The sequence below is a fragment of the Notothenia rossii genome (genome assembly GCF_949606895.1).
Source record: "Notothenia rossii genome assembly, chromosome: 5".
Taxonomy (NCBI): Eukaryota; Metazoa; Chordata; class Actinopteri; order Perciformes; family Nototheniidae; genus Notothenia; species Notothenia rossii.
Genome location: NC_136903.1, coordinates 89,468,527 through 89,480,537, shown reverse-complemented (window position 1 = coordinate 89,480,537; position 12,011 = coordinate 89,468,527). Strand labels below are relative to the sequence as shown.

General features: G+C 44.0%; 1 protein-coding gene across 1 annotated transcript in view; it reads right to left on the bottom strand.

Moving 5' to 3' along the window:
- LOC307041495 (zinc finger protein ZXDC-like) overlaps positions 1-10,200 on the bottom strand; it is a 12,980-nt gene extending 2,780 nt beyond the window's left edge. The window contains exons 1-8 of the mRNA XM_079684944.1: positions 8,706-10,200; positions 8,095-8,247; positions 7,591-7,669; positions 6,505-6,635; positions 5,769-5,942; positions 4,785-5,515; positions 2,291-2,375; positions 791-948 (exon numbers count right to left, since the gene is read on the bottom strand). Coding sequence (XP_079541070.1) covers positions 791-948; positions 2,291-2,375; positions 4,785-5,515; positions 5,769-5,942; positions 6,505-6,635; positions 7,591-7,669; positions 8,095-8,247; positions 8,706-9,960 — 2,766 coding nt within the window. The 5' untranslated portion in view covers positions 9,961-10,200. The remainder of the gene's footprint in view (positions 1-790; positions 949-2,290; positions 2,376-4,784; positions 5,516-5,768; positions 5,943-6,504; positions 6,636-7,590; positions 7,670-8,094; positions 8,248-8,705) is intronic.
- Positions 10,201-12,011: the final 1,811 nt, after the last annotated feature.

The window sequence follows — 12,011 nt, the reverse complement described above, 5'->3', positions numbered from 1 at the left end:
TTACTTCCTGTCTGTAGTCCATACCGTGTTCCTGTTAGTGTTCACTTCCTGTCTGTAGTCCATACCGTGTTCCTGTTAGTGTTCACTTCCTGTCTGTAGTCCATACCGTGTTCTTGTTAGTGTTTACTTCCTGTCTGTAGTCCATACCGTGTTCCTGTTAGTGTTCACTTCCTGTCTGTAGTCCATACCGTGTTCCTGTTAGTGTTCACTTCCTGTCTGTAGTCCATACCGTGTTCCTGTTAGTGTTTACTTCCTGTCTGTAGTCCATACCGTGTTCTTGTTAGTGTTTACTTCCTGTCTGTAGTCCATACCGTGTTCTTGTTAGTGTTCACTTCCTGTTTGTGGTCCATATCGTGTTCCTATTAGTGTTCACTTCCTGTTTGTGGTCCATATCGTGTTCCTGTTAGTGTTTACCTCCTGTCTGTAGTCCATACCGTGTTCCTGTTAGTGTTCACTTCCTGTCTGTAGTCCATACCGTGTTCCTGTTAGTGTTCACTTCCTGTCTGTAGTCCATACCGTGTTCCTGTTAGTGTTCACTTCTTGTCTGCTTTCTTCTGTTCATTTATTTGACGTGAAGCGCTCCGTCTTTTAACCTCTTTTTGCTTTCTCTCCCTTGATACTCCCTAGCAACGGTCGTTATAGTGCTTGACAGCGGTCTGTTCTACTGTATTAACAACGTGTCACATGTTCTGAATTGACCAATCAGAATTGAGTATACAACTAAGCCGTGTAATAATATCAGATGTGTGTGTGGGTGTTATAATCAGGTGTGTGTGTGTGTGTCTCTCACCTGCAGCAGTTGGATCTGGACGTACTGAGCTCCGGTCACAGGGTCTCTCAACGTCAGGCCCCCATTGGCTGCTGCTGCTCCGTCACCATAGCGACCAGCAGACGGCCCAGAGGCTGCCTTCCCTCCTTTACTCTTCCTCTGACTCGGCCCTGACGCGCCTGGAGAGATAAAATTAAAATAAAACACCGTCAGCACTCTACGTTCATCCTCACGTCCCTCTGAGAGACATTTGGTTAGAAAGAACTCAATAGTGCTCTAGAGATTCAGGTGATAAGGGGGGTCGGGGGGGTTAACTTGGTTGCTGATTGGCTAATGGTTACACAAGACAAAACATCGTTATGACATCATAAAGTGGCCAAAATCTGATCAGCTCATTTTCAGACAGGTTTTTATAGAAATGGATCAAAAAGAGAGAGAATCTTTGTTCCTGAAACTTTCAGAGTCTCTTTCCACAGAGGGGACACATGTTGATGTAGAAGAGACATGAAGAAGAGGGGACACATGTTGATGTAGAAGAGACATGGAGAAGAGGGGACACATGTTGATGTAGAAGAGACATGGAGAAGAGGGGACACATGTTGATGTAGAGGAGACACGAAGAAGAGGGGACACATGTTGATGTAGAGGAGACATGGAGAAGAGGGGACACATGTTGATGTAGAAGAGACACGAAGAAGAGGGGACACATGTTGATGTAGAAGAGACATGAGGAAGAGGGGACACATGTTGATGTAGAAGAGACATGAAGAAGAGGGGACACATGTTGATGTAGAAGAGACATGAAGAAGAGGGGACACATGTTGATGTAGAAGAGACATGAAGAAGAGGGGACACATGTTGATGTAGAAGAGACATGGAGAAGAGGGGACACATGTTGATGTAGAAGAGACATGGAGAAGAGGGGACACATGTTGATGTAGAGGAGACACGAAGAAGAGGGGACACATGTTGATGTAGAGGAGACATGGAGAAGAGGGGACACATGTTGATGTAGAAGAGACACGAAGAAGAGGGGACACATGTTGATGTAGAAGAGACATGAGGAAGAGGGGACACATGTTGATGTAGAAGAGACATGAAGAAGAGGGGACACATGTTGATGTAGAAGAGACATGAAGAAGAGGGGACACATGTTGATGTGGAAGAGACATGGAGAAGAGGGGACACATGTTGATGTAGAAGAGACATGAAGAAGAGGGGACACATGTTGGTGTAGAAGAGACATGGAGAGGAGGGGACACATGTTGATGTAGAAGAGACATGAAGAAGAGGGGACACATGTTGATGTAGAAGAGACATGAAGAAGAGGGGACACATGTTGATGTAGAAGAGACATGGAGAAGAGGGGACACATGTTGATGTAGAAGAGACATGAAGAAGAGGGGACACATGTTGATGAAGAAGAGACATGAAGAAGAGGGGACACATGTTGATGAAGAAGAGACATGGAGAAGAGGACTTTGTATATTAGGTGACCTTTGATCAATGTGTGTCTCTTACCAGAAGAAGCTGCAGGTCCTCTCTGCTTCTTCTTCTTGGCCAGCTGGATGGCTCTGTAGTCCGTCCTCGCTGAGCCTCCACTCTCCTGAGAACAACAAGGTACAGAAGTTACTACAAGAGGGCTTTTAATGTCATGTGTTCGTAGCTACAGTGTAGTTATGATAATGAACATCTGAGGTCACAGGCTCCTCCCACAGGGCAACACAATAACACAGATTAAATAGTGCAAGTAAATAGAAATAAAGTAGAATATAATAGAAGTAGTGCCATGAGAATACACACCATCACACAGGCGTTTAACGGATAACAAGAACTACAATACAACATTTAAATGTTACATTCTGTTCTTGTACATATCATATTCTATTTACGTGTATATAGACTTCTTGCACTATTTTGTATTTTATTATATACGTTGCGTCGTTGGAGCAGCTCAGGTCAGAAGAATGTGATTGCCATTTCTACACTGTAGCTTTGAGCACATGAGAATAAAACCTTTGCATCTTGAATCTACTCCGTCTGATAAAAGCAGATGCTAATGCCAGCTCCTAAAGAGAGGAGCCTTGATATTAAAATACAAACAAATGTGTATTTCTATTGAAGAGTAACTCCTCTGACTGTCGGCCGCATGATGATCGCTTTAAAGAGGACGCGTTCTGCTCACTTCAGGTTCATGTTAGTGTGCAGTGTCTCTGCTGTGACGACATGTTTACATGCTTTAATGTTTGTTTTCTAGCCTTTGCAGAGCATCTATAAGCAGTGCACAGAAACCTATTCACAAACTACTGGAAAGGGGAAACCCCCAAAAAGTATAATGGCCTCTTTAAACAAAAAGAAGGAAGCAGCAGAACCACCAGACACACTGACTTTTTCATTGTCAATTACTTCCTTGTTTATAAAGAGTGAAACTATGCAGCTGTGTGTGTGTGTGTGTGTGTGTGTGTGTGTGTGTGTGTGTGTGTGTGTGTGTGTGTGTGTGTGTGTGTGTGTGTGTGTGTGTGTGTGTGTGTGTGTGTGTGTGTGTGTGTGTGTGTGTGTGTGTGTGTGTGTGTGTGTGTGTGTGTGTGTGTTGTGCTAGTAGAGGCTAGGGTTGCCAGAAATTGACCATGATCAAAATCGATTATTCGGCAGCCCTGGCGAATAATAATCGATTATTCGACCGACCCCCCCCCCCCCCCCCCCCCGCGGGAGAGAAAAAAAAAAAACTCAGTCAAAAGGAATTCCTTAGTTTTCTTTACTGGAACATGTTTAACAGTACAAACCAAATAAACGACAAATTAAAAAAATGATGCAGCGCCTTGAACTCTTTTTACCTGCCGCTTTGTTCATCTTTAGTCGCACGTGTGAGGGAGAGGGGGGGTGGGGGCGGGGGCGGTGTGTAGCGTGCTGCAGCAGCAGTCTGCTCTGCACGCAGGCTTCCTCCAAGTTTACAATAAAACAAACTGGTGGTGTGACCAATGGCCATTTACAATTATTAATACTATTACTATTTTTAGCATTAGTCTATATTTTGGTTGAAACTAAGCCAGAAAAAAAAAAAAACATAAATAATAATTAAAAATATATAAATAAAATCGATTTTTAAAAATAATATTCGATTATGGAGACTGTAACGAATATTCCAATAATCACTGGCATCCTTAGTAGCGGCTAATGCTAGCTACAGCAGAGATGATACACCTGTGAATCTGAATATTCCACAGTATTGCAATACTACAAGTCAAAACTGCTCCACCGAAGGTTGCAGCTCCGCCCTGTGAGAGACTCAAAGACAACCTGATGAGACCGTCTCCGAGGTCAGTCAAGTCCTGAACAGTGAATATATGTGTCCATCAAATCAGAGAAACAAGGTGCCACGATTTAATACGGTTAGACTGTTGGACTCTTCAGTTCAGCAATCAATCAATCAATACAGTATTTACTCCAGTGGGCATGTGGTTTTTTACCAGGAGGAAAGGAGGAAAGGAGGAAAGGAGGAAAGCCACAGGAGAGAATGAGGAACCTTAGTTCTGTGTTATTAGGATAAAACGCACAAAAAGGATATTCGTGCCTGGACTCTGGATATTTCTCTCTCTGGTCTCAGCGGCAGTTTTTATATTGAGTTCATTTTCAGTTGTATGTCTTTGCTTGTCGCCGCTACACCCCGTGTGAAAGTATAACGTATGCTGTTTGAAGTCATTCAACCTGTACGATTCTCTTGGTCTATAGGACATTACACTCTGTGTCGTATTGATTCCTCTTTGTCTTGCTCTGTAATGTTGTGAGTGTTACATCGGATCCACGACAGTTACACCGGGAAGTAGATTCAAGATTGAAGGCCTTTAATGTCATGTGTTCGTAGCTACAGTGTAGGTATGACAATGAAAATCTGAGGTCACAGGCTCCTCCCACAGAGCAACACAATAAAACAGATAAATTAGAATAGAAGTAGTCCCATAAGAGTCTATACACAAGTGATAAATAAAGTGTAAGTATAAACGGTGTTCACACTCACCAGGAAGCCGCTGGGCGACCCCACGCTGAGCTCCGCCTCTTTCTGGGGGCTGAAGCTGCTGCTGTGCCCCGGAAACACAAACTGAGAGAGGACCTTCCCTCCCTCATCAGGCCCCAAAACCTCCACACAGCCCAGCAGGGGTCCCGTGCCCACCTGGCCCCCAACATCCACCACTTGACCCCCCAAATCCACCACTTGACCCCCAACATCCACAACCTGCACCCCCAAATCCACCACCTTGGAGGGGGAGGAGAGCAGCTCTGAGACGGGGACGACTTCCAGAGAGTTTGTGAGAGAGGTGAGGTTTCCCAGAGCCTCGGGGGAGACCGTCTGAACATCATCCAGGTTTAGAGTCACCTGAGGGGGCAGGACATCGCCCTCCAAACCGTGGTGCGGGGCCATTTCGGGGCCGGATGCCAGGATAAGAGGGTCCACGGTTTTGGGGATGACGGAGGAAGAGGAGACGGAGTCTATGGTGAGAATCCCAGCGCTGACGAGAGACAGATCCATGGAGAAAGTGCTGTTAGAGACTGAACCGACGGGGATGCTCACTCCGAGAGCCGTGGGGGGGGCGGGGCCTCCGGGGACAGCTGAGAACAAAGAGCTGAGGTCCAGGTTGGTCAGCTGATCGCCTCCCGAAACACAGGGCCCGGCAGCCGTTGCTGGGGCGGAGCTGATGAGCTCGCTGCTGGGGGTCAGAGAGGGCGTGGTCTCCATCTGACTCAGAATATCTGTAGGGGGGGGGGAGAGAGGAAGGAGAGATGAAGTAACGGGGACATGTTGCAGTTTTGGGGGAACAAGTGGTGCAGGAATGAGTCCTAAAATCTGTACTTTTTAGTACTCATTCCTGAGCTTCAGAACTCAGTTAGCACTTCTGCTAGTTAACTTTTTTTTTTTGAGAAGCTGGAAAAAAGTATATGGTTACAACATTCTGAGTGTGTGTGTGTGTGTGTGTGTGTGTGTGTGTGTGTGTGTGTGTGTTACCTGGGCTCAGGTGGTGGTGTTTGATCATGTGACTCCTCATGGAGCTCCTGGAGCTGAAGTGTTTGCTGCAGTCTGGCAGCGGGCAGCGGCTCCTCAGAGCGCTGCCGCCCTCCTGCTTGTGTTTCTTAGAGTGGATGTAGAGGCTGCTGCGAGCCGAGAACTTAGCATTACAGCCTGAACACAGAGAGACATGGGTTACTGTTCAGGAAGAGACGAGTTATTATACACACAGAGAGACATGGGTTACTGAACACAGAGAGACATGGGTTACTGAACACAGAGAGACATGGGTTACTGAACACAGAGAGACATGGGTTACTGTTCAGGAAGAGACGAGTTATTATACACACAGAGAGACATGAGTTACTGTATGGAAGTCAATATCATATATCACATTATAGGGCTGCTCGATTATGGCAAAAATCATAATCTGGATTATTTTCGTCAATAATTGATATCACGATTATTAAAAACGATTATCCATTTACTTTGAAAACATCCATTTATTGGAAAAGATGTGAACAGTATGTTTTTAACAGTTGATTACCCCGAACTTTAAGTAAAACTCAACTGAAAAAAAAAAAAAAAAAAAAAAAACATTGTTTTATTTCGATTATGTCGTTTTCAGCCAAAATCGTAATTGCGATTGAAATACGATGCATTGAGCGGCCCTATCACATTATAGTCTATTCAAATCGTCTGTTCATAAAGACGCATCTCGGCGTGGTCTGGTCACCTTCAGCGTGGCACTGGAAGGGCTTGGTGCCCAGGTGAGTGATGCTGTGCCCCTTCAGGTGCTCCGCCCGGGTGAAGGACTTCCCACAACCCTCCTCCGTGCAGACGAAGCGCCGGTCATCGTCGTGTTTCCTGAAACACATAGAAAGGGAAGTGTGTGGTCAGTGAGAGGAACAACGAGTGCACGGACAGATAGCAGAAAAAAAACTACATTTTCAAGCCAATAAATCAAAACTGAAATGACACCAAATGGCAATAGGAACCGAAACCTGCATTAACATTAACTAACATTCCCAAAACACACGTTCACTAATGAAGCTGCGACGGCAAGCTGAAGTTTACTAATGAATGTTACGTGACAGCACAAGCAGTCAGTATCTAACCCATAATGCAGTGCAGCAACACCACTAACTAAACCTCAGCCGATTGACTTGTATGACGTATCACAGTTTGTGTTGCACTTAATGCAAAGTGTTGGTGTACAGACCACTAAAGGCCTAGGTCATGGGTCGGTAACATTCACTATCAAAGGAGACATTTTTTACGTCTGCAGCTGCAAAACATATTTAAAAAATGTCTTATAAAAAGGTTTATATATTGTTTTATGAACTTATAGATCAACAATAAAGAGAAATGCTAAAAGTCTAATGCAATGTTTACCTGTCACAACATAAGGAGCAACAAATGCTGTGTGCTTGTTCTGGAAGTTGCATTTCAAATGACTTTTTTTCTTTACTAATTACTAACAAATATTAAGCACACAGTTAAGCTATCATGTTGGCACTACTTGACTGGGTTTTTGGGGGGATTTATCAATGGCTGGGGGTCTCAAACTAAGACACCTCTAAGGGAAGGGGCCAGGGAATGGGAGGGTGTGACGCAGTAGTCGACAAATTATCTTAATTTTTTATTTCGGGTGCCCCGGCGCTAACTACTTCCATGTTAACGTTTGTCTGGAGACCCTCAGGGGGCAAGAGGGTTGCCTACACCTGCACTAAGTTATGACAACAGGTGAGTCCGTTCTAATTTGTCGGTGCATGTTGGAGTTCATGCAGTTTAAACAAAGAGGACAACAAAAGTTATTTACCGTTTATGTCGGAGCAGTTTGGACATGCTGGTGAAGGACCAGCCACAGCCTCCAGAGTCACATACAAACGGTCTCTCACCTGGAACAACAACAACAACAACAACAATAGGTTATTAGATGTTTCTTATCTACCAATGCACCTGTATCAGAGAGCTAAGCAGCTGACTGTGGTCTCAGCCCAGGTTAGTTTCTACAGCACCTTTCAGACACAACGCAATTCAAAGTGCTTCACACCTCTGGAACAGCAGCAGTACAGAGAAAGGTGTGATGCCTTCATTTAAAGGACTCAGAACATGTGCTTGCTCTTCAGTGACTAGCTTAGGAATGTAATGTTTTGAAAACAAGCAGCTGCTCGAATCGCACCGAGAGCGACACATTTGCAGCATCATGTGATTGAAGAATGACTTTCTCTCTCAGCCTGAAAACCTCTCTGAGAAGAAGAGGTGAACAACACAGAGGGTTTCATAATACCACTGGTGTTGATCCAGAGTCTCAAAGCCTCACCCGTGTGACTCCTCATGTGGATCTTGAGGCGGCAGGCCTTGTCGTACGTCTTGTCGCAGCCGGGGAAGGAGCAGGTGAAGTGTCCCGTCTCTCTGAAGTGAGTGCGGTTGTGGGAGAACAGAGCGCTGAAGGTGATGAAGGTTTTCTCACAGCCTGAACGTGTAGGGAGAGAGCGGGAGGTGGTGTTAGGGATAAAGCATCAGACTGATAGACAAGCATCCTTCATACTGAGGACGCTGGGGGACGTGTCGCCACCAACTTGTGTTAGGACAGCTTGTTTTAAATGGTCTGAAGATAGCGTACACAAAGAGTCGTACACTTGTGTTGTTATCATGCATGTGTGTGTGTGTGTGTGTGTGTGTGTGTGTGTGTGTGTGTGTGTGTGTGTGTGTGTGTGTGTGTGTGTGTGTTGTTTGTGGGGGGCTCAATGCAGTAGTGTTTCTTTTCAATCAGTTCAAAGTGTTGCTCATGTCTTCATGCTTACCAGGCATGTAGTGTGTGTATAGACTATCATGAAACACACAGCTTCCGGCACCAGAGCCTCAGCCAACACCTGATGGCGTATACTCACAAATAAAAGGCAAGACACATTCAAATCCACTTTGTTTTACCTGGGAATTCACACTTGTGGGGTCTCTGGGGCTCGAAGTGGACCCTCTGGTGGTTGGTGAGTCGCGTGGCGCTGCGAAACCTCTCGCTGCAGATCTCACAGGTGAAGGCGTTGTCCTGTTCGTGAACCTTAACGTGAGCCTTCAGGTTGTAGACGGTGGTGAACCGCCGCCCGCAGCCTTCAAACTGACAGGTGTGCGGCCTCTGCTTGTCATGGGACTGGAGGTGCCTTTTTAGTTTGTAAGAAGTGCCGAAAGCCCATCCACAGCCCTGCACCGTGCACTGATACGGCCTCGGGTCCTCAGCGTGGTTCAGAAGATGCACTTTCAGTTTCTGTCGTGAATCAAACGTGAAAGCGCAGCCCGGTTCTGGACACCCAATGGGCACCAGCGTGTCTTTTTTGGACCTGATGAGGGGTAACGACTGGAAATCAGCATTATCACAGTCTGTGAGTGAGTTTTTAGGGCACGGGTTGACCAGATCTGCCTCAGTGACAGCACACACCCCCCCTGCCTCCTGCTTCACAATAGCAGCCAAAGAAGTGCCATGATCTGATAGAGAGCAATCATCCACCAGAGCCAGATCGGACTCACTGACAGACAAACCAGCTCTGGGTTCTTCCTGCTGATTGGTCACTGCTAAGGTGCTGATTTTCCCAATGGACTTAGTGCCACTGTCGTAGTTCAGGAGCACAATATCCTCATGGTCCTTCATGCCCAGGTGTTCCTTTAAACTCACCATGTCGTCCTCCTTGTGCACATATCCCTCCGGGGGGGCAGCCAGAGTGAGAATCCCGTTCTCTATAGTCACTATGATGCTTTGGTTGTTTATGGTGATGGTTCCGGAGAAGGTTTCCCCAGCAGCAGCAGATCCAGGACCAGTGGACGAGGCCGTGTTTACACCCTCCTGCTGCAGCCCTGAAATAAACCCCGAGGTGTCCATGGCTTCACAAGAAGAAGACGATGAAGAAGATGACGAAGAAGAAGTGCCTGAAATCAATGCATGTGACGTCACCCCCCTGACCAGTTTACTCTCGTTGTTTTCCGTGCAGATCTGACCGCAGATCTTATCGCCATATTTGTTTGTGAGAACCACGTCTTCCACGGTGTGATGGTGCTGGTTGTTCACGGTGTCGTTCAGGGACAGCAGGTTGAAAACATGGTCCGTTTTCTTGTCCACACAGTCGTTAGGATCACACAGAATCACCTCACTGTTTCCAGCCTCCATGGAGCACAACTCGGCTCCTTTACCTTTCATTTTATCTCTTTCCTCAGAGGACACATCCGGTGTGTGTGTGGCTGCCTCATCGTCTTTAAAAACAACACACACACTTCCTCGGGTGGGGTTTATAGACGTCCTGTTCGCGGTGCTGGTCTCCCCGGTGCAGGGTCTCTGTTTCTAGGGGAGAACAATCTGTTTTCAGACCGAAGAGTTCTACATTCTACATAATGGCTACTGAGGCTTCTTCTTCGTCTGCTGCCTTAGTGGTAGCTTGCATCGAGTGTTGTTTTGAAATACTGTCCTCTAGCGGTGAGTTTTCATAACACATGCGGATCTTTTTATTATTTGACTTTATTTATGTCACTTGAATAGACCCTTACTCTGTTATAAACCGAGGTGGGAAGTAGTTGAGTACAAATACTTCGTTACTGTAATTAAGTACATTGTTCTGGTATCAGTACTTTACTCCACTGCTTATTTTTCTGACGACTTTTTACGTTGACTTCTTACATTTCCAACACAAATACCTGTACTTTCTACTTCTTACATTTCCAAAACAAATACCTGTACTTTCTACTTCTTACATTTTCCAAACAGGCTGGTTACTTTAGTTTTAAACTGTGTTTGGTGGCGTGATAATTATTATGTAGTCATTGCGTGCCTATTGATTTGAACACGATCCGTGTATCCATCACTTCCTGACTCTCTAAATACGCACTTTTTTTTCAGACTCTCTAAATACGCCTAACCCATCGCCGCAAAATAGGATTAATGTTTGTTATTTAGAGAAATGAAAAAATTAATGTGGAGGAGCCAGCTACCCACAATAAAAAGTGGCGACAGATAACCCACAGGTAATTATTATTTACGTGGTTCATTTATATTAACTAATGTTAAGGTGCGCACAACAAAGAGACATTTTTGTGTTTCTGTTTGTGGGGTGAAGATCTGGAACAATTTGAGTGAGGAGCTAAAGCGATGTCCAAACATAAAACTATTCAAAAAGAGGTATAAAGACACAATTCTCACAAGGGATGAAACTAATAAACCATAACTGTTTATATTCTTGTTTTGTATTCTATTTATGAATTTGTGTTTGTATGCATTTCTGTATGTACATATGTATATATAAATATATAGAGACCATTCTCCTAACTTGCCTGTATATATTATATGAATGATTATATAAATTATTCAAGATTATAAGTATACATTTATATTGTATGTTAACATATATTAAGATGTAAAAAAAATGGAGAAGGGGTCGGATTAAATAAGTGTAAACTTCTTCTGACCCCTTTTCGGACGTGTAATTAGCTAAAGCTTTGTTGTTTATTGATATCAGACAATGATAATACAGATTATTCAATTATGAATTAAATATTTCGTTTTGTTATTGCATTCATTTGTATAATACTGTATCATGTCTGTATCATTTTTTGTTTCATTTGTATTTTCTTTGGTTTTACACGATCGAAAAAAATAAAAATAAACTAAAAAATAAACTAAACTAAAGTACCCAAAGGTGTAAAGTAACTAAGTAGATTTACTCAAGCACTGTAATTAAGTACAATTTTGAGGTAGTTGTACTTTACTTGAGTATTTCCATGTTATACTACTTTGTACTTCTACTCCACTACAGTTCAGAGGTAAATGGTGTACTTTTACTCCACAACATGTATTTAATACCTTTAGTTACTTTACAGATGTGGATGAATGATGTGAAATATAATCAAGTGTTAAATCAGACTTTAGTTCCACCTGGAGTAAATCCACAAGCTACCCTGCAGTATACAAAGTCATTCAAACTAGCTGCACCGTTACCAGCTTTGAGAACACTTTCATGATCAATCATTATAAAACATATCATGTATATTATTCTGAAATGGACCAATCTGCACAATGACTACTTTTACTGTCTCTGCTTTAACTACATGGTGATGCTCATACTGTTCTGCTTTTACTTGAGTAACATTTTGAATGCAGGACTTTTACTGAAACAGAGTATTCCTACACTCTGTTACTTCTACTTTTGCTCAAGCACAAGATCTGAGTACTTCTACTTTTACTCAAGTACAAGATCTGAG